This window comes from Erythrolamprus reginae, chromosome 9, assembly GCF_031021105.1.
Source record: "Erythrolamprus reginae isolate rEryReg1 chromosome 9, rEryReg1.hap1, whole genome shotgun sequence".
Lineage (NCBI taxonomy): Eukaryota > Metazoa > Chordata > Lepidosauria > Squamata > Dipsadidae > Erythrolamprus > Erythrolamprus reginae.
Genome location: NC_091958.1, coordinates 39747453 through 39765915, shown reverse-complemented (window position 1 = coordinate 39765915; position 18463 = coordinate 39747453). Strand labels below are relative to the sequence as shown.

General features: G+C 44.4%; 1 protein-coding gene across 5 annotated transcripts in view; it reads left to right on the top strand.

The window, feature by feature from the left end:
• Positions 1–5571: 5571 nt before the first annotated feature.
• The window catches only part of TNRC6A (trinucleotide repeat containing adaptor 6A), a 56830-nt gene continuing 43938 nt past the window's right edge, over positions 5572–18463 (top strand). For 2 of the 5 annotated variants that reach the window (XM_070760858.1, XM_070760855.1), the window contains exons 1-2: positions 5579–5812; positions 6417–6470. In XM_070760858.1, coding sequence (XP_070616959.1) covers positions 5669–5812; positions 6417–6470 — 198 coding nt within the window. In that variant the 5' untranslated portion in view covers positions 5579–5668. Of the gene's footprint in view, positions 5813–6029; positions 6114–6416; positions 6471–18463 lie in introns of those variants that run through there. The other 3 variants (XM_070760860.1, XM_070760857.1, XM_070760856.1) reach the window with 3 other exon arrangements.

The following is an 18463-nucleotide window of genomic DNA, read 5'->3' as shown; positions in this document are numbered from 1 at the left end:
AATACCTGCAGTGGGCATCTCTCGCTGAGGATACCACAATCAGACACAGCAAACTCAAAGAGGAATGGGTGATTGGAAGAGGGAAGGGATGTAACCCACTTCTAGGAGGATCAAATTTCCATTGTTTTATGTCCACAAGTCAAGGTGGCTTGTCTTGGGGTATTGTCTGAATGACATTTCTTGGGAAGCTGGTCTGGAATGGGCCTAAAGAAACATCACCTAAGAGGGTCAAATGCCACCTGCCACCCAAATGATTGTGCAGCGGTGCCTCATGGGCCAATTGCTTTGAGGGCTCTTCCTTCATGGAAAGCAGAGCCGCCTTCCAAAGTTTCTCTAGGACAGTGATGGTGAACCTATGGCACATGTGCCACAGGTGGCACACGGAGCCATATCTGTTGGCATGCGAGCATTGCCCTAACTCAGCTCCAACGTACATGTGTGTGCCACCCAGCTGATTTTTGGTTCGTATAGAGGCTCTGGGAGGCCATTTTTGACTTCCAGAAGAGCCTCCAGGGGTTTGGGGGATGGCATATTTACCCTCCCTGGCTCCAAGGAAGCCTCTGGAGTCTGGGGAGGGTAAAATGAGCTTCCTGGGCCCACCAGAAGTTGGGAAACAGACTATTTTTGGCCTCCGGGAGGCAGGGGAAGCTGTTTTTGCCCTCCCCAGGGATTAAATTATGGGTGTGGGTACTCGCGCATGCGTGTTAGCATGCGTGCATGCTTTTTTGGCACCCAAGGGAAAAAAGGTTTGCCATCACTGCTTCAGGACGCCTTCACTTTTAAAATGAAAACCTGTTAGAATTAACCAGCTTTGAAGACTCAAGTGCTGCAGCTGTACTTCAGCTATTTCAGTGAAGGACTCCACTTATCTTTTTCTACAGGTACCAGGATTCCGAGGCTGGCACAAACACACACATGCCCAATGTGTGTACGCACAGACGCACTAGACTTCTACACATGTGCCCAAAGCGAAATCTCGTGCGAGGACGCTCACGCAGACTATATTTCAACAATTTCCACTTCTTTTTTTTTGCTTTTATGCATGAGATTTTGCTTCGTGCTCATGCACAGAAGTAAAGAAAAAGGCAAAAATTGGCGAAATCTCGCAAGTGCGAACGTCCTTGCCACTTTTACGCCAGTCACATGACGTCACTAACATCAAGGGTTTGGGTTAGGCTTAGGGTGCCTGGTCTCTCCTTGCCTCAAAGAGATACAATTTCCTTAACTATTTACTGTTACTGAACCTCTAAAATATACTATTTAATTTCATGTATATATGCTCTATGCGTACATACATATGGCACACAGGCACACAGAAATATACATTAACTACTACATAAACTATATGTGTATGTACACACGCACAGCTCTTCTAAAATTATACACATTCAAACTAATTTACTGCAATAGGAAAAACATACCCAGAGCCCAGAAGGGACAAAAAGAAAAAAAAAATCAAAATTTTTCTACCGATTCTGCGTACCTGACCGTACCCATAGGAGCCCTTCACTGAAGCACTCTCATCGATGTATAGATGTAGCCCACCATAACTGATGACAAAGTGGGTCTCTGCTTGCTTGATTAGCATTACCAATTGTATCCACAATTCCTTCAGTTTCTGTTTAATTAACATTGAATCTTCTCAGCCGTTTTCCAGTAAGGAGAGTAAAAAGCCAGGAAAAACAAGGGGTACAGTATTGGGTTCCTAAAATGGGCCCTTGCCTAGCGCTTCTCAGACCATCACACTTGAAATCCAGGGTTGTCCTAGTCCCAGTCGGCAAAATGGAGCACAGTGGGCTCTTCCCCTGGGGCTGGGGATGAGCACAGACAGGAAGCAGGTGATTGTCCCGAGAGCCAGAGAGTCTATTGCCCTGCCTCTCTAGGGAATGCCAGGTATTGTTTCACTGGAGGGGGAATTGCTGATCCTGCCAACGGCCGGCTCACCAACCTAGATATAAATGGCTTCTGTTAATAATTTACAAAGAGAACCAATATAAAACGTTGTGCCGGTGGCACTTAGCACCAAAATGATTGGCTCACATATATCCAAATTATAATCAGACATGTTGGAAGTGTAAAGAAGAACAGGGCACCTTCTTCCATCTATGGTGGTAATGTCCCAAAGCTAAAAAGTACTGGAAGCAACTTAGAAAGTGGCTACAAGAAATAACGAATGCAGCAATTGAATTTACACCAGAGTTCTGTCTGCTAGGCATTATTAGAAATTCATGTTTAAGTATTTAATATGACACATTATAACGGCCGCAATAATAGCTTATGCAAAAAAATGGAAAAACCCACAGATACCTAGCGACGAGGAGATAATTAAGAAAATATACGAATGTGCAGGAATGGACGGATTAGCTATGGAATTGAACAATCAAAAGGACTCCGATTACTATTCTGCCTGGACGAAGTGGTACAATTGGACACAAAAAAGAAATGCAAATCAACAATAAGAGATGGAACATTATGAAGAAATATATGTACAAATGTAAAAATGAATAATATATCTAGTAATGGGCAGCCAAAAATTTTACTGCCCCACTGTGGGTGTGGCTTATTTTGTGGGTGTGGCTTATTTTGTGGGTGTGGCTTGATGGTCATGTGACTGACTGGGTAGGAGTGGCTTGCTGCCTATGTGACCAGGTGGGAGTGGCTTGAATGATCATCATCGTTCAAGTGAACTGTTAGGTCCTCAACTTACAAAGTCACCAGTGTTGGTCTCTGGGGTGACAATTTACTTCGTGTTTCCCCTGCTCTCCTTCCTGGGTTGTCCCCTGCCATTGCTAGTCTCCCTGCCGCTTTCCAAGGAAGAGGAGGATGGGGGGGGGGGGATAGTCAGATGGAGCTGGGCACACAACTTCATTTCCGCCGGTGGAACTGTGTTCCACCCCATCCTGCCTGCTGCCCACCCCTGAATATATCAATAAATAGTATATGGATGTTAACCCACCTGAAAGCATTTAGAATGAGCAAAGATGTAAATATTAAAAATAAATAAAAATATATTTTTTAAAAAGGTGGCTTCTCTGTCCAGGGCAACAAGTTTGCCTCTGCCGGTGGCTCTTGGGCATTAGTTGAGTTGGCTGCGGTTGCAGGTTACCAACTGGCCAGGCCAGCAAACTACAAGCCACTCGTGTAGTTCTATTTCATGGGGGAAATGGCTGGTAGGCCTTGCCCTTTTCTTAAAGCAAGGGTCTCCAACCTTGGCAACTTTAAGACTGGTGAACTTCAACTTCCAGAATTCTGAGAGTTGAAGTCCATCAGTCTTAGTCACCAAGTTTGGAGATCCCTGATATGGACCAACCTTGGTTTTGCAGGAACCAAGAATCTGTTTCCAACTCACAAGCAGAACATCAGTGCAAATATTTTCTCAGTGATTTCCCCCTAATATCTCATCCTCAAATATATTCCTCACTGAGGTACTATTTAGTTAGCATGGCAAATCCTAACCCAAAATATGGTTAATGTCAAGATTATTGTAATGCAGAGTTGTGGTAGCACTCAAAAGCTGGCCTGCTTGCTTGACAATAAATGTGGAAACATCAGGTTGTGGCTTTAGTCTGTCTTAACAGGAAGTCTCTGATTACTACTGTTAGGAAACAATATTGAACAACTGTTGAAACCACCCTTTGCAAATATATCTGGAAGGAGGCTTGCAGGAACCACTGAATAAATGTCAGTCTGGCACTAAGGAGGAAGAAACTCAATATAACCCCACTTTGACTGTGTTTGATACAAAAAGAGGCAGAAGGAAATCTGGGATTTCAAGTTACTATTATTAACATTAAAATAAAGTACCATCTGACACCAAGTTCTGGGGAATGATATGTTCCTCTGTAACATATTACATTCTTTTTGTTGTTGTTGTTCTGGGGCATAGTTTAATCCAAGCCAATCTTAATACAATAAATTTACCCCTTGTGTCATTGGTTCTTTTTACATGAACTAGAGGATCTTCACTTCTAATGAATGGGAAGAAGGCAGACTCTAGAGGTTTGGATTAAAAATGATTAATCAAAAGTAAGCTAGCCAATCAAGATAATGGGCAGAATCTGGCAAAGCCCTGAAAACTCAAACTCTTGTGCAACTAACTTAGAGGGGATTTCCCCTCCCTCTCTAGTGTTGCCATCCATGCTGTTTGGCTCTTCCCAGATAAGAAATTGAACTCCAAATAAGAGAATCGGAAAACCAAACAGATTAGCCCCACCTTCTACCCACTGGAAAGAATATGAATTAAGGTCTCTCTTGCTCTCTCTTTGGCTTGCATTATATTCTTTTATCTTCTCAAATCAAAGTTTCATTTAACCTCTCATGCACCCCATCCAATCTGCTAGCTGCTCTGCTTGTAGCCCAACTAAGGATTTTAGAAGTAGATTGATTGCAGCTGCAAGGGATCCTGGATGAAATGGGTCTGGCACAAAAAAGCACTACTGGTTGTTCACCAGTGACAGCAATGCAGTTCTTCAACTGCTCAAAGATAGCACCCTTCTAGAACTCATAAGGGTTAGGATTTGGCCACACAATATTCCTCCACTAAATGTTGATTGTGTAGATTTGTTATTTTACTGTATGCATTGCCCAGTGACTTATTTGAGATGAACAGGTATATAAATTAAATAAATATTGCAGCTGTCCTTTGTGAGTGGGCAGTGCAGATAATGGAGGATTAACAATCCAGTCTGTGTTACGTGCATAGGGACTCATTCTCATAATGCCTGTACAATTAGATTGCTGCGGAAATCTTGTCAGTTTATGGATGTCTCCAGAATAAGAATCCAAGATAGAAACCCAGTTCGACATTTCCATCCAGATTCAGGCAGGACATGATGTGCAGGTGCCAGCTAGCAACTGCAAAGGATAAAACAACGTGGGGTCCCAGCAAGGCTCTGGGGTTCTTTATACCTCAACCCAAATTTCCCTCATAGCAACCTGCCCGGAAAGTGTCACAAGAAACATTTATTTATTTTGTCAAACAAATATAGTATTATAGTACAGTATGCATTAACATAAGTATGAAGTAGAGATGGAAAGGATAAAAAGACAGTAGGACAGGGATGGCACGAAGATGCACTTATGCATGCCCCCTACAGACCTCTTAGAAAAGGGGAGATCCATTGTGGATAGTGTAAGGTTGAAGATTTTGGGATTGGGGGAAGAAACAACAAAGTCCGATTGTGAATTCCAGGCATTGACTGAAATAATATTTTCTGCAGTCTAGTTTGGAGCGATTTACATTTAGTTTGTATCTATTGCGTGGTGTTGTTGCTAAAGGTGAAGTAGTCGCTAACGGAGTACATTATGTATGATTTTATGAACAACAGTTAAATCAGTTTGGAGGCGGCGCAGCTGTAATTTTTCTAAACGTAGTATTTGAAGCATGGAGGAATAAGGTAATTTGTTGCATGAGGAGGAGTGGAGGGCTTTTCTTGTGAAGTATTTCTGGACTCCTTCAATTAAACTTGCAACCAAGCATTGCTCCTGCTTGGGCGGCGGCTTGGGCGGGGGTTGGACTAGATGACCTACAAGGTTCCTTCTCTTAAATTTCAGGCGAGCAATTCACCCAGAACGGACGTCAATCTTTCCGGCCCGAAGAAACCGCTGCTCTCAGGCGGGGCAGGACAGACTCCCCGACCGCCGCGCTGGGGGCTCCATCTCCCCAACCATGGGAGCCACTCTGCTCTGCTTCCGAGCAACCGGAGACCCTCTCGGAGCCGAGGTTCGCCCTCGGCGGCTCCACAGAGCTACAGGTTACCGACTCCGCCTCGGGATTGCCCCGCAGGGCCCCGAGGAAGAACTGGCGGCGGAGGTACTGAACGCCTCACGGATTCCGGTCCGCCATGTTGGGGGGCGGACGCTATAGGACCGGAAGTCCTTCCCGGGCGAGGCGGGCCTTCCGGGGGCGGAGCGGGCACTGGCGGGGCCTTCCTCCGTGAGGGAGGCTGGAAATGGCGGCAGGGCGCGGGGGCGCGGGAAGGCGGCCGAGGGCGGCGGCGGCGCCCGCGGACGACGGCGGCGACCAGGCGAGCCTGCCGAGGGCCCCCAGCGGAGCGGCGCCGGGCCCGGGACCCCGCGCCTAAGAGGCCCGCCCCCCGCGCCAAGCACATGCGGTAAGCCCCGCAGCGCGCCCGCCCCGAGGAGGCCGGCGGTGAGGGGAACGCGAGGCCGGCTTCCCCTTTATTCCTCTCCCCCGCCTTTGTCTCGGGGAGCCCCTTCCCCGCCCCCGAAGGCCGCCCCTCCCCCGCTCCCCGGTGCGGACCCTACCGACCCCGCCCTCCGGGTGGGGGAGGGGCGGTTGAGAGCCGCGATATTTACCTCATGAGGGAGCCCCCGGAGGGGGGGGGGGGGACGCGCGTCGCCTGGGCCCCGTTCGGCCTCCCCTCACGGAGCCCTTTTTTTCTCTCCCTCGGCAGAGTGTGGGAAGCCAAAGCGACCAAAGACGAAGAAGCCGAAAGGAAACCAAGCAGGTGAGGCGAAAGTTTTTGCGTCTGTGTGGAAATCTCGGTGGGGGAGGGGGGAGACACCGTTTTCTAGCGCCTTTTCTTCCTCATCATCCTCCTTTCGGCTCTGGAGCCAGGCATCCTTTGGCTTACCTGGGGGAGAAGGCGCCGCAGGGATGAAGAATGTGGGGTTTGGTTTGCTCACATGTTTCCCCACCATCCTCCTCCTCCAACTTTGTCCTGCCAAATATGATTTGCACCGGCTGCAAAGTCGTTTTGCTGGCCTTGAGCTGGATACAAACCGCATTACACACACACACACACACACACACACACACACAGATTGCTCAAAAACAAATAAAGGGAACACTTAAACAGCATAATATACGGTAACTCCACATAAATCAAACTTCTGTGAAATCAAAATGTCCAGTTAGGAAGCAACCCTGATTGACAATCCATTTCACCTGCTGTTGTGCACATTCAACTTTGTACAGAACAAAGTATTCAATGAGGATATTTCATTCATTCAGGTCCGGGATGTGTTCTTTGAGTTCCCTTTATTTTTTTGAGCAGTTTGTTTGTTTATTTTTTTATTTGATTTGATTTCAATGCCACCCAACTCCGCCAGGATTCTGGGCGGCTTACAACAATTTTAAAAAACCAGTATTTAAAAAGGGACAGTTTAAAAACAAATTTAAAAAACCCAGTAATATCCATACTTACCTCTCATTGATATTCTTGTGGAGAAGGGATGATTTATTCCTTGTCTGTGGTCATATTGAGGCAAGTGCTCGCCAGACTTTGAAATTTTTTTGAAGCTGCCCAATATTGGTATAGAGTTCAGTGAGATTTTTTTAAAATTGCTTCTGCATAACAGCTGAAATAACTGAGTTCATTTCAAAGAGCAGTTTTTCCCTTTAAAAAAAAGGCTGAGACATATTGCTCATATACAATCTTCCCTAATTGCTTTTTATCCTAATTTCTAAAAGTTAGAAATGCATTTGTATGTCCTTCCAAGGTTGCTAAAATGAGCACACAGATTGTTGGGGGACTTTTAGAAAGGGCTGTAAAGTGGTGTGTGTGTGTGTGTGTATCATATCATATATTAATTTGATTTCTATGCCGCCCAACTCCACAGGACTCTGCGCGGCTTACAACAATAAAAAATAGCATTTAAAAAACAGTTTAAAAATAATTTTAAAAGCTCAAATAAAATACATACATATACCTCCATGTCTTTTGTGGCCGGATCTAGACACATTAGGAAAAGCCAGGTCTTTACAGCTGTATTTAATCTTGATGGATCCCTTTTATATTGTCTTTTATATTGCTGCTATTGCTATATATTTCATATAGTTTAATCCTGAAAAATCATAATCATAATCTACTAGCATGGTTGAAAGTTCTTCAAATTAATCCTTGTTGAAATTCTGATTCTTCTGATAATGCTAGTTGAGCTTCCTCTCCGTGTTATATTGTTATGTAGAATAGTTTAAAAACCATTGTTGTTTTCATCTTCCTAGTTTTCCAGTTCTTTGGATAGTCTGAAAAATAAGGATGATTCAGTAGTTCTAAAACCCAACAAAGTGTTAACTGAGCAAAACAGAATTTTGGCAAGAACAGTAATTATTGCTAGCCAAATGTATTTTTTATCTTTATGGGGACTAAATAAGGATGATTGATTTCCCTCTTTGTAAATTTGTACTCCTGCTTTTAAAGAGAGCATTTCTTTCTAATCCTGGACATTTTATCTGTCAGAAATCATAAGCAGGATATTTCCCCATTCCTTATATGAAAGAAATAATATTCTGTTATACTGAATAATGAAGGTTCTGCCTGAAGAGTTGTTTGTATATATTCCTCACTGCAGAATATATAAAAACATGAAGAATATGTTAAGGGGACCTACACATTTATCTTCAGTACTGATCATAGTCATAAAGGGCTTGTGAAAGGCTGCTACAGCAGTTAATAGTTCTGTTTATGTCTGCATAATGAATTTACTATCCCCCTCGGACTAAAAGCTGATTAATGGGAGTATTTACCTTTTAGGCTGGCCTAACTGTTGTACAGGTTGTAGTACAGGTAGTCCTTGACTTACAACTACAATTGAGCCCAAGACAGTTAAGTTAATTTCTATGACAATTTCCCAAGCTTTCTTGCCTCAGTTGTTAAGTGAATCACTGCAGTTGATCAGTGAGTAACCTGGTTGTTAAGTGAATCTGGCTTCCTCAGTGACTTTGCTTGGCAGATGGTCGCAAAAGCTGATTACATCACACACACACACACACACAGAGCAAATGTCATAAATATGTGTCACTTGCCAAGCATCTAAATTTTGATCATTGACTTGGAGAGCCCTGCTGTAGTCCTGAGTCACTTTTTTTAGGATTCTTGTGACTTCCAACAGTCACTAAATGAATGGTTTTAAGTCAAGAACTACCTGTACATGAGCAAAACCTTTTTGGCTTGGGTGTCAAAAGAGTGAGTGCACGTGAGTGCCCAAATCCATAATGCAATGCCCTTCCCCCATGCATGCGCACAACCCCCGAGCCCCCCCTCCAACATATGCGCACAGGCCTCACTGAAGCTGTGGAGCTGCCCTACTACTTACCTTCTTACCTTACCTACTATCTATCTTCAGATAGTTGCAACCAGGCCTCCTATACCTTGGCCCATTTCTTCTGCAGCCTGCAAGGCTTTCCTGAAGGCCTCTAGCCGATCACAGAGCTCTGGATCGATCTGGACCTCTGTTATCAAGAGCAAAGGCCTTCAGCAAAGCCTTGCCAGCTGCAGAAAAAAGAGATGTGAAAAGCATGGCTACAACTGTCCAAAGTCAAAGAAGTTACTCAAGACTTCTGGTAGCGAAAAGGCGGCTGGGGGTGACGCACACAAGTAAACTTCCGGTTGGGCTGTTTTTAGCAGTCCCCAGGTTTCAGGAGGCTTTCCTGAAGCCTAAGGAGAGCGGAAATGGCCAAAAAGGCAGCCGAAAATCAGCTGCCCATCATTTGCATGCGTGCTGGAGCTGACAAAGAGCAATGCCTCAGGTGCCCTCAGGTATGACTCCGCGTGCCACCTATGACACATGTGGTTGGGGGTATCTGATGTACAGTATTCCAGTTCCTTTTATGAATCTATAACAGGCCTGGTAGACCAATGTGTGTAGGTAGAGTTGTACAGGAAAAGACAGTCTTTCTTTCCAATCTTTGAAAGTTTGGCTTGCAACACAATCAGTAAAGGGATCTATCGGCTAAATCCACAATTTGAGAAATGTACTTAACGTGCCAGATCTCTGCTACTATACCCTCCCCTGTCACCAAAAAAGCTTGTTTCATTCAGTTGTGAATTATTTCAACAATCAACCAGAAACTAACTCTTTGTGCTTGGTATTTGCGCCTCTACTCATCCTATCTTGTTGAGCACTAAGCAAAGGAAAAGGGTGACCCAAAGGATTGTTCCCTGTTGTGGCTTTGGGAGGTCTTCCATCTTTTTGCTTTAGCTAAACATGTCACATAATTTTCATTGTACCTTTCTTAATGAGTAAGTAACTTTTGCATAGGTAATACATGCACTAAAAATGTACCAAATTTTGCCTAAGATTTTAAATTGCAGCTTTATCACTTTTCACACAGTAGTAGTTGTGAAGCAAAATCAGAGAAAAGATCTCCTGGAGGAAAGACAGGGTAAAAACCTAAGGACTCAAAGTATTTGGTACTATCAATACAAATAGTCCTTTACTTATGACCATAATGGACCAAACATCTGTTGCTAAGTGAGACATTTGTTAAGTGAGTTTTGCCCCATTTTATGACCTTTCTTACCATGGTTAGTAACACAGTTGTTACATGAATCTGGCTTCTCCCTTGCCTTTCTTGTCAGAAGGTCACAAAAGGGGATCACATGATCCTGTTATGACCTTTCTTACCATGGTTAGTAACACAGTTGTTACATGAATCTGGCTTCTCCCTTGCCTTTCTTGTCAGAAGGTCACAAAAGGGGATCACATGATCCTGGGACACTGCAGCCGTCATAAATATGAGTCAGTTGCCAAGCGTCTGAATCTTGGATCATGTGACCATGGGCATGCTGCAACAGTTTTAAGTGTGTAAAAATGATCATGTCTCTCTTTTCCAGGGCCATTGTAATTTTGAATGGTCAGTAAATGAACTATTATATAGGTTTAGGATTACTTGTAAAAACAGAAAATCATGCTGATTAAATCAAGACAGCCTTTCTATTATCAGCATTCATAAGTCCTGCATGAACGTTGCAAAGGACCTTTCTCTCTTTAGGTGTCCCTGACCTTCCCTCCTGGGATTGCATGAAACAAACCAGATCTGGGTAGGAACGATGGATACCAAGTTTGGGATGCTGTCATCTAGCATACTACCTAATATTCTGAAGTTTGAATTGTCCATTCTTATATATGCATTAATTTTTCAGCATTTCTATATACCTTTCCCAGGCAGCTAAGGTCCCAATAAAATTTAGAAATATTACAATAATTATATATATATATATATATCAAGAAAAGATAAAAACAAATCAAAACAAAATCCTCCCTCAAATGTGGGATTAGGGACAGGATATAAATTTTCATCTCCAAACAGCCTCTTAAAGCCCTTTTATTTCTATGGAATGCAAGGACAGCTAATTTTACTGAGATAGGGCAGTTGTTGGAAAGGCCTGGTGATGAAGAGCAACCCAGAATGAATACACACACACACACACACACACACACACACACATATACATATGTCACATGTTTTTGCTGAATTTGAAAATTAAGGGAGACTAGGATAGAAATATATATATATGTAGATTGTTCTGAGTTTGGGTTTTGCCCTGTGTAATATTTTGAATGTCTATGCGACGTTTCGGTGAAATCACATTCACCATCATCAGGCTGAAGTTGTAAGCTTCGTGCTGCTGTAGATATAGTTTACATATATAGTTTATATATTTACAGCAGCATGAAGCTTACAACTTCAGCCTGATGATGGTGAATGTGATTTCACCGAAACGTCGCATAGACATTCAAAATATTACACGGGGCAAAACCCAAACTCAGAACAATCTACATACATATACCCATAACTTTTGATGTTAAGATTTCAGACCATCTAGTCTTTTGATTGTGGAAGGCAGAAACCTGAATAAATAAATCTTGTTAATACTGTACTTCAAAAGGCAATAACAACCACCTTGAATTGTATCTGGAAATAGACCAATAACTGTACTGTGTGAAGCAGAGCTATATCAACTCACTGGTATTCAGATTGCTGCATTTATACCAAAAGTCCCCAGTACTTTTCAAGTCATTGAACGTTGCAGCTGAGAGTGATTAGTGCCAATTCTGAAAGCTGCCTACTCTCAGAAGGGGGCAGCCGCATGCCAGCTGACTTAGCTACACTATCCATTAGCTCTTCCAGTTAGGAGCTGTGAGTCAGGAAATCTCTCAATTTCCAGACATGCTCCATCATTGGGAATGCAGCCCAATGTAGAGTAGTTAGGAATGGCAGGAACAGTTGTTTCTGGACAAATGGACAGTGTATCTTGCTGGAGTGCATTTTCAGCAGGTGTTGTCCATTCATATCCTTTCAGTCTCCACATGCTGCATCCCTGCTTAGTTCAGACACAAAAAAGGAGGACGTCATTTCCTTCTTGAAGATACTCTACCCCACCAGCAGTTGACCTTTTTCAACAGTTTCATCTCTGTGTTACATAACCTAGAAGGCAGGACTGAGCCGTGTAGTACTTTATGCTGCAGTAGCTAAGAGCTCAAATAATATTGATTGTAATCCTCCATTTAGCGCAGTGTCCCTGAATCTTAACCCTTGTTGGCAGTCCAGAGCAGGACTTTCCAACCTCGGCAACTTTAAGACTTGTGGACTTCGACTCCTAGAATTCCCAGCAAAGCTGGCTGAGGAATTCTGGGAGTTGAAATCCACAAGTCTTAAAGTTGCCAAGGTTGGAGACCCCCTGTCCAAAAGAATTTCATCATTAATGATATTGAACCACTGCAGAGGGAGCCGCGTGCCCTCCAAGTCCTGTCAGGACATCCAGCATGGCCCTCCTTGCCTGGGCTGAAGCCTAGCTGGGGGAGATTCAAATCTCTTCCCTTCAGAACTTCTTTCAGCCCCACCACTTTATTCAACCCCCTCCCCCAAAGTTGGAAGGTTGGAAGTTGCATGATGTGGATGGATTGAGAGATGCAGAGGCCCGCTACTGCCTTTTTCCAGGAGACAGGCATCACCCCCACTCTCAAAAAGACATTGATCATCTCCCAAATCCAGGCTACCTGGATAAGGCAGGTGGGAGGGGGGGAGGGTTGGATCTGGTCCACAGGTGGTTCAGCTCATGCCGCAGAGGACCCTGTCCAATATTAGAGTTCACAAACTCAGCAGGATCCCAAATCATTGCAGAAGGCACTGCCTCAGCTAGCTCATTTTCTTCTCTCCACAATATGTATTATGTGTATGTTACAAGGCTTTTTTTCCCTCCTCAGTTCTTGTAGGTGACTGTCTCTACATAACGATAAATCCGATATAGGGTAATGCTGGGGAAAGAAATTTAAGAGCTTGTGGTGAGCTGGGGAAAGTGCTTCGTCTGGAGAGAGAGAGAGAGAGAGCCAAGGGGATTAACCACGGCTAATTGGCCCAAAGCCATTCCCTGAGAGGGAAATGGCTCCCAGACAGGCTGCTGAGAAGGTTTCCTGTCTGTGGGTTCCCACTTGCTGGCTGTTTTGATCATCACAGCCTCTGCTGTAGATGTGCCACCCAAGACCCTGATTTCACCCTCTTCTGCTGGTGGCCACTGTTGGGTGGACTTCAAGAAGGGCAATGCTCTGGAGATTATAAAAGTATGGGCCTCACCAATTTTGGTAAACACTTCTTCCTCTTTCTCAGGTGCAACTTTGCAACAGAGATGAAATCAGTATGGAAGGGTAGCAATTTAGATGAAAAAGCGCTGGTGACAGTTTTGAGGGAGGGGAAAGACTCAGTGTTTGAAGAGTCTTCAAGGCTCTTAAGTTGATAATTCGCTTTTCTGATGTTTCCTTTTCAACCTGTTGCTCAGAGTTTGGCCTTGAACTGTGGAGATTATGTAGCTAACTGGATGCCCCCCTCCAAATAAAACAAACAAATAAATAAATAAATAAATCTGGTTAGGAATTTAGAGGGGTCTCCATGGAGCTTCTGAAAGGAGTCCTCCAGCCTCCCTTCAGTTCTCTAATAAGCCTGCTGCCAAACTCTTGATGGGTGTGGAGCTCTAAGGGGTAGCTTTCCTCTTGGAGAAAAATACAAGTCTTTGTTTGTTTGTTTGTTTGTTTGTTTGTAGTAGCATCTATATGGCGACTAACAGTAATGAAATGAAATAATATAAAATATAGCTACAGTGTAAACAAAAGTAAAAACACTATACATACTCTCAATCATTCATGGCTGTATCAGGGTGACAACAGCCCCATGCCTGCCGGAAGAGCCAGGTTTTAACGGCTTTCCGGAAGGCTGGCAAGGTGGGGATAGTGTGAATCTCTGGCGGCAGTTAGTTCCAAAGTATCGGAGCTGCCACAGAGGAGGCCCTACCCCGCAGCCCCGCCAACCTACATTGTTTGGTTGACAGGACTGGAGGAGGCCAACTCTGTGAGTCCTTATTGGTCGCAGGGAAGTAAGCAGTAGCAGGCAGTCACATGGGCGGTTGTTTATGTAAAATAAGGATTGTTTGACCCTGCAGTCTAAATAAGGGGTCTGCAACTTTATTTGATTTTAGAATTTTGGGAATTGAAGTCCATAAATCTTAAAGTTGCCAAGGTTGGAGATCCTTTGTCTAGGTAGCAGGATGGCAGGATATCTTTAATCAAGCGGTTCCCAATCTTTTCAATACCAAAGACTGGTTTCGTGAAAGACACAGAGGGCCCACGGTTTCTTTACCGCTCACTCCCAGCTGTGTGGCCTGGGGATTAGGGACCTCTGCTTTAAACAGTTGGTATTCTAGAGCTCAGTCGAAATGCATCCCTTGGTGCATCCTGGACTCTTTCTGATCCAGGCTGCTTGAAAGGGGCACAAGTACCTGGTTCGTAAGCCCCTCTCAGCCTTCCCTGGCTGAAATTGCCTCCTCCTCTTCCTCCCTGGCAATAATTCTCCTCACCTGCTGTCACAGCTTGCTGCAGCCCATCCCAAACTGGGCAAAGCTGGATTTCTTCACCTCCCTTGGTCAATGGGCCAACGGAAGTATCCATTCCTAAATCCAGCTTGGCCTCCCAACTCTTTGGATGTGCCAGTCCATTTCCCCACCTTTTTACTTTCAGCTCCATCTCTTGCCTTCAGGCTAGACTGCTCTGCTCTCCTTTTGTCTTGGGGATCTTCCCACCTTTCTGCCTGGGCTGCCCAGCTTCCCTATTGCCCTTGGCCAGTGGACCCTTTTTTCTTTCAGAGGTCCCCAATTTCTTCTTTGCAAGTCCTGTGCTGCTTCTTTGCAGGCTGCTTATCTCCTCCTTCTGCCTCATGCCTGGGTTTTTCCAAGGACCGCCTCTCCCAAAATCTGTCCCTTTTCAGTTATAAACCTTTTTTAACCATCTTGCTTGAATCTATATGGCAAATCTCCAACTTTTATACTTGGGATTTCAACTTCCAGAATTCCCCAGCCAGGTTTGGTTTTCTGGTGGGGAATTCTAAGAGTTGAAGTTCACAAGTCTTAAAGTCACTAAGTGTGGAGACCCCTGCTTTATAGTCCCATTCACTTTACTGGTTCTTCGGGGTACTGTAGTTGTGCTTAGACATCTGGTGTACAAGAGCTGGATCTGTTAAGCTTGTGTATTCCATACAAACTGGGGAAGTTCTCAGAGGTGTTAAACTGTGTTTTCCTTCATTTAAGAGGAAAGATGGAAAAACAAAGATGACATTGAAAACCTTTGGGTTACACTGCAAGCCAAAAGAAGCTTAAGCTGTATTACATCTTTTTGATTCAGGAACACTTTATTGCACTTAAGTGTTTACCTGCATTCATGCCAGCCTTATTCTCTTATTCCCCATCATCACTGCATTAGTCTGATAAGTCCTGTGGAGTTCTATGAAAATATCTCTAGCTATGAAAACTATAAAATATTATGACTTTCATAGTCTTAATTTCTTTCAAGAGAGAAGGCTTCCGTTGCTAGCTTTCCATACAGAGGACATTATTTGCATGTTCCTTCCCCCTCCCTCTGGAAACACAATCTGAGATATTTACAGTGGGGCTAAAAAGTGTGTGAACCCTTTGGCTTTCAGTATTCCTGCATAAATGTCATCTAAAACGTGATCTCTTCCCACATGAAACCTAAACGTAGAGAAAGCTTGATTAAACAGACAAGACAAAAACTTTGTTTATTTATTTATTTAGGAAAATGACGCAAAGTTACATACTCGTGCATAACAAAAGTATTCCTAGATAATGAAGGTATTGATACCGTTTAGAACAGTTAAGATTATCTGATCACTGGAAACTGTATATGTCAGACTTGCCACAATTTAAACCTCTAAATTGGAGCAATCCTTCGATCCATTTGTTGCGGAAAGTATACTTTATTAGAGATCAAGTGCATTGCAATAGTGGAAAGCCAAAGCTGAAAACCGTGCACCAAAATCCCCTACTCTTTCCTCCCTGGCTGAGTTGTCTGCCTGACAGACTACAGACATAACACGGATTGCACTCCGTAAGATTAAGCAAAAATGTGTTCAGTCAAACCATCATGCCCTTGATTGCACTGAGGGGCTTGGGCTGAACCCTGGTAGACAAGGGCTGTCAAACTCCAGGCCCGTGGAGTGCTTAGATCTGGCCCGTGGGGCTGCCCTAGAAACAGCAAAGGAGCAACTCGTGATTCCTCTGGCAGGTTTGCAGTGGAAATGGAGCTCAGGAGCCCACTGTCACTGGCATAGCACTTGGGCCATCACAGGTGCCCCCAACACAAGTGGTGTTGCGCTAGCCACGCCCACCCCAGGCCCCCCAAGGTCAAAGTCAACCCTGAGGCGTCCCTCAATGAAATTGAGTTTGACACCCCTGCTGTAGACTTTGAGAACTCAAGACCCACAGTAAGGGTTTTAGATAAAAAATTGCAGAAGGGAGTGGGAGAGGAGCTTAACGAGATCTATCAAGGAAAAGCATTAGCTCATAAATTTTGTAACATCTGCCATAAAGCTCAGAGGAGCACAATGAGCTTCAGCTCTGAGAATGGGAAAGCAAGGGCAATGCATAGGATCTCCTAGAGCAGTGATGGGCAACCTTTTGAGCTTGGTGTGTCAAAATTCGCCAAAAAACTGAGCATAACTCGGGTGGTGTGTCACCTTGAGAAAAAAACATAATTTTGTGATATTTATAGTTTAAATAACAAATATGCATAATTATCTTTCTCTTTCCTGTCATTCTCTGCCTCAATCATTTTCTCATTTCTCTTTTTTTTCTCCCCTTTATTCTATCATTTCTCTCCCTCTCTCTTCCTATCTTCTCTCTCACACTCTTTCTCTCTCTCTCCCTTCCTTCCTTTCCTTCTCTCTTCCTTCCACTTTTTTCTCTTTCTCTCTTTCTCTCCCTTCCTTTTTTTCTCTTCCTTCCACTTTTTTCTCTTTCTCTCTCTCTTTTCCTTCCTTCCCATCTTCCCCTCCCTCTCTTTCTCCCTCTCTCCCTTTATATTTATCTCTTCCTTCCTTCCTCTCTTCCTCCCTTTCTCTCTCCCTCTCGTTCACTTTTCTCTCTTCCTCCCTTTCTCTCTCCCTCTCGTTCACTTTTCTCTCTCTGGCGAACCCCCAAACTGTTCAGATTCAAGTAAAAGCTTATCAAGGGGGGTGGGGGGTTGTAAAAATCTAGTTATGAGCCGCCAAAGGAGGAAGCAAATGGTGCGACGTCCACGCAGGTTTTTTTTTCAGACTCTCTTTTTTGCGAGCCCGGCATGATTTTTTAAAATTACAAATTAATAACCCGGAAAGGGTTTACCTTAGCACCGTCTCCTGTAACACCGTTCTGGAAGGCGAGCAGGGAGCAGAGGGGCGAGGGCAGTGTTCCCTCTAATTTTTTTTCGGGGTGGGCGGAAAAGTACAGTGTCTGAGTGACAATCCCTTTGGGACTGGGCGGCATATAAGTATAAATAAATAAATAAATAAATAAAGTGTGGGCGTGCGCTATCACACATGAGTGAGTTCTTGCATCTATAATTCTATCCTTTCTATGTCTCCCTCCCTCTTTCCTTTCTATCTTTCTCTCACCCTGCCTTTCTCCAAGCCCTTCCTTTTCCCTCTCCCTATCCTACTACCCCTCACCCTCCTTCTTTCCTCCCTCCCTCCTTTTTTCTATCTCTCCCTCCCTTTCCTCCTTCCCTCTTTCCTTTCTATCTCTCCCTCCCTGTTCCTTTCTATCTTTCTCTCCCTGCCTTTCTCCCTCTTTCCCTTCATCTCTCCCTCTCTCTTTATCTCAATTCCCTCTTTCTCCCTGGGCTGCTGTGCCTGCCCTGCAGCCCCACCACGGACGGACTGCCTTAGCATCGGCGCCCCCCCCCCACACGCTGCAGCTGCCGGACCATCAGCAGCACACACACACACACACACACTGCGTTTCTCCCTCTTTTCCTTCATCTCTCCACGCACACGCTGGCAGCACACACACACGCGCGCACACACACCCCACACGCTGCGTTTCTCCCTCTTTCTCTTCATCTCTCCACGCACACGCTAAGCTCCCGGACCATCAGCGGCACGCACACACGCGCACACACACACACGCTGCCTTTCTCAATCTTTCCCTCTTTCTTTCTTGCTCTCTCTCACTCTCTCTTCCTTCCTATCTTCTCTCTCTCTTTCTCTCTCTCTCTCCCTTCCTTTCTTCTCTTCCTTCCACTTTTTTCTCTTTTCCTTCCTTCCCCTATTCCCCTCTCTCCCTCTTTATATTTATGTCTCCCTTCCTTCCTCTCTTCCTCCCTTTCTCTCTCCTTCTCATTCACTTTTCTCTCCCTTCCTTCCCTCCCTCCTTCTGTCCTCTCCTCTTTCCCTCCC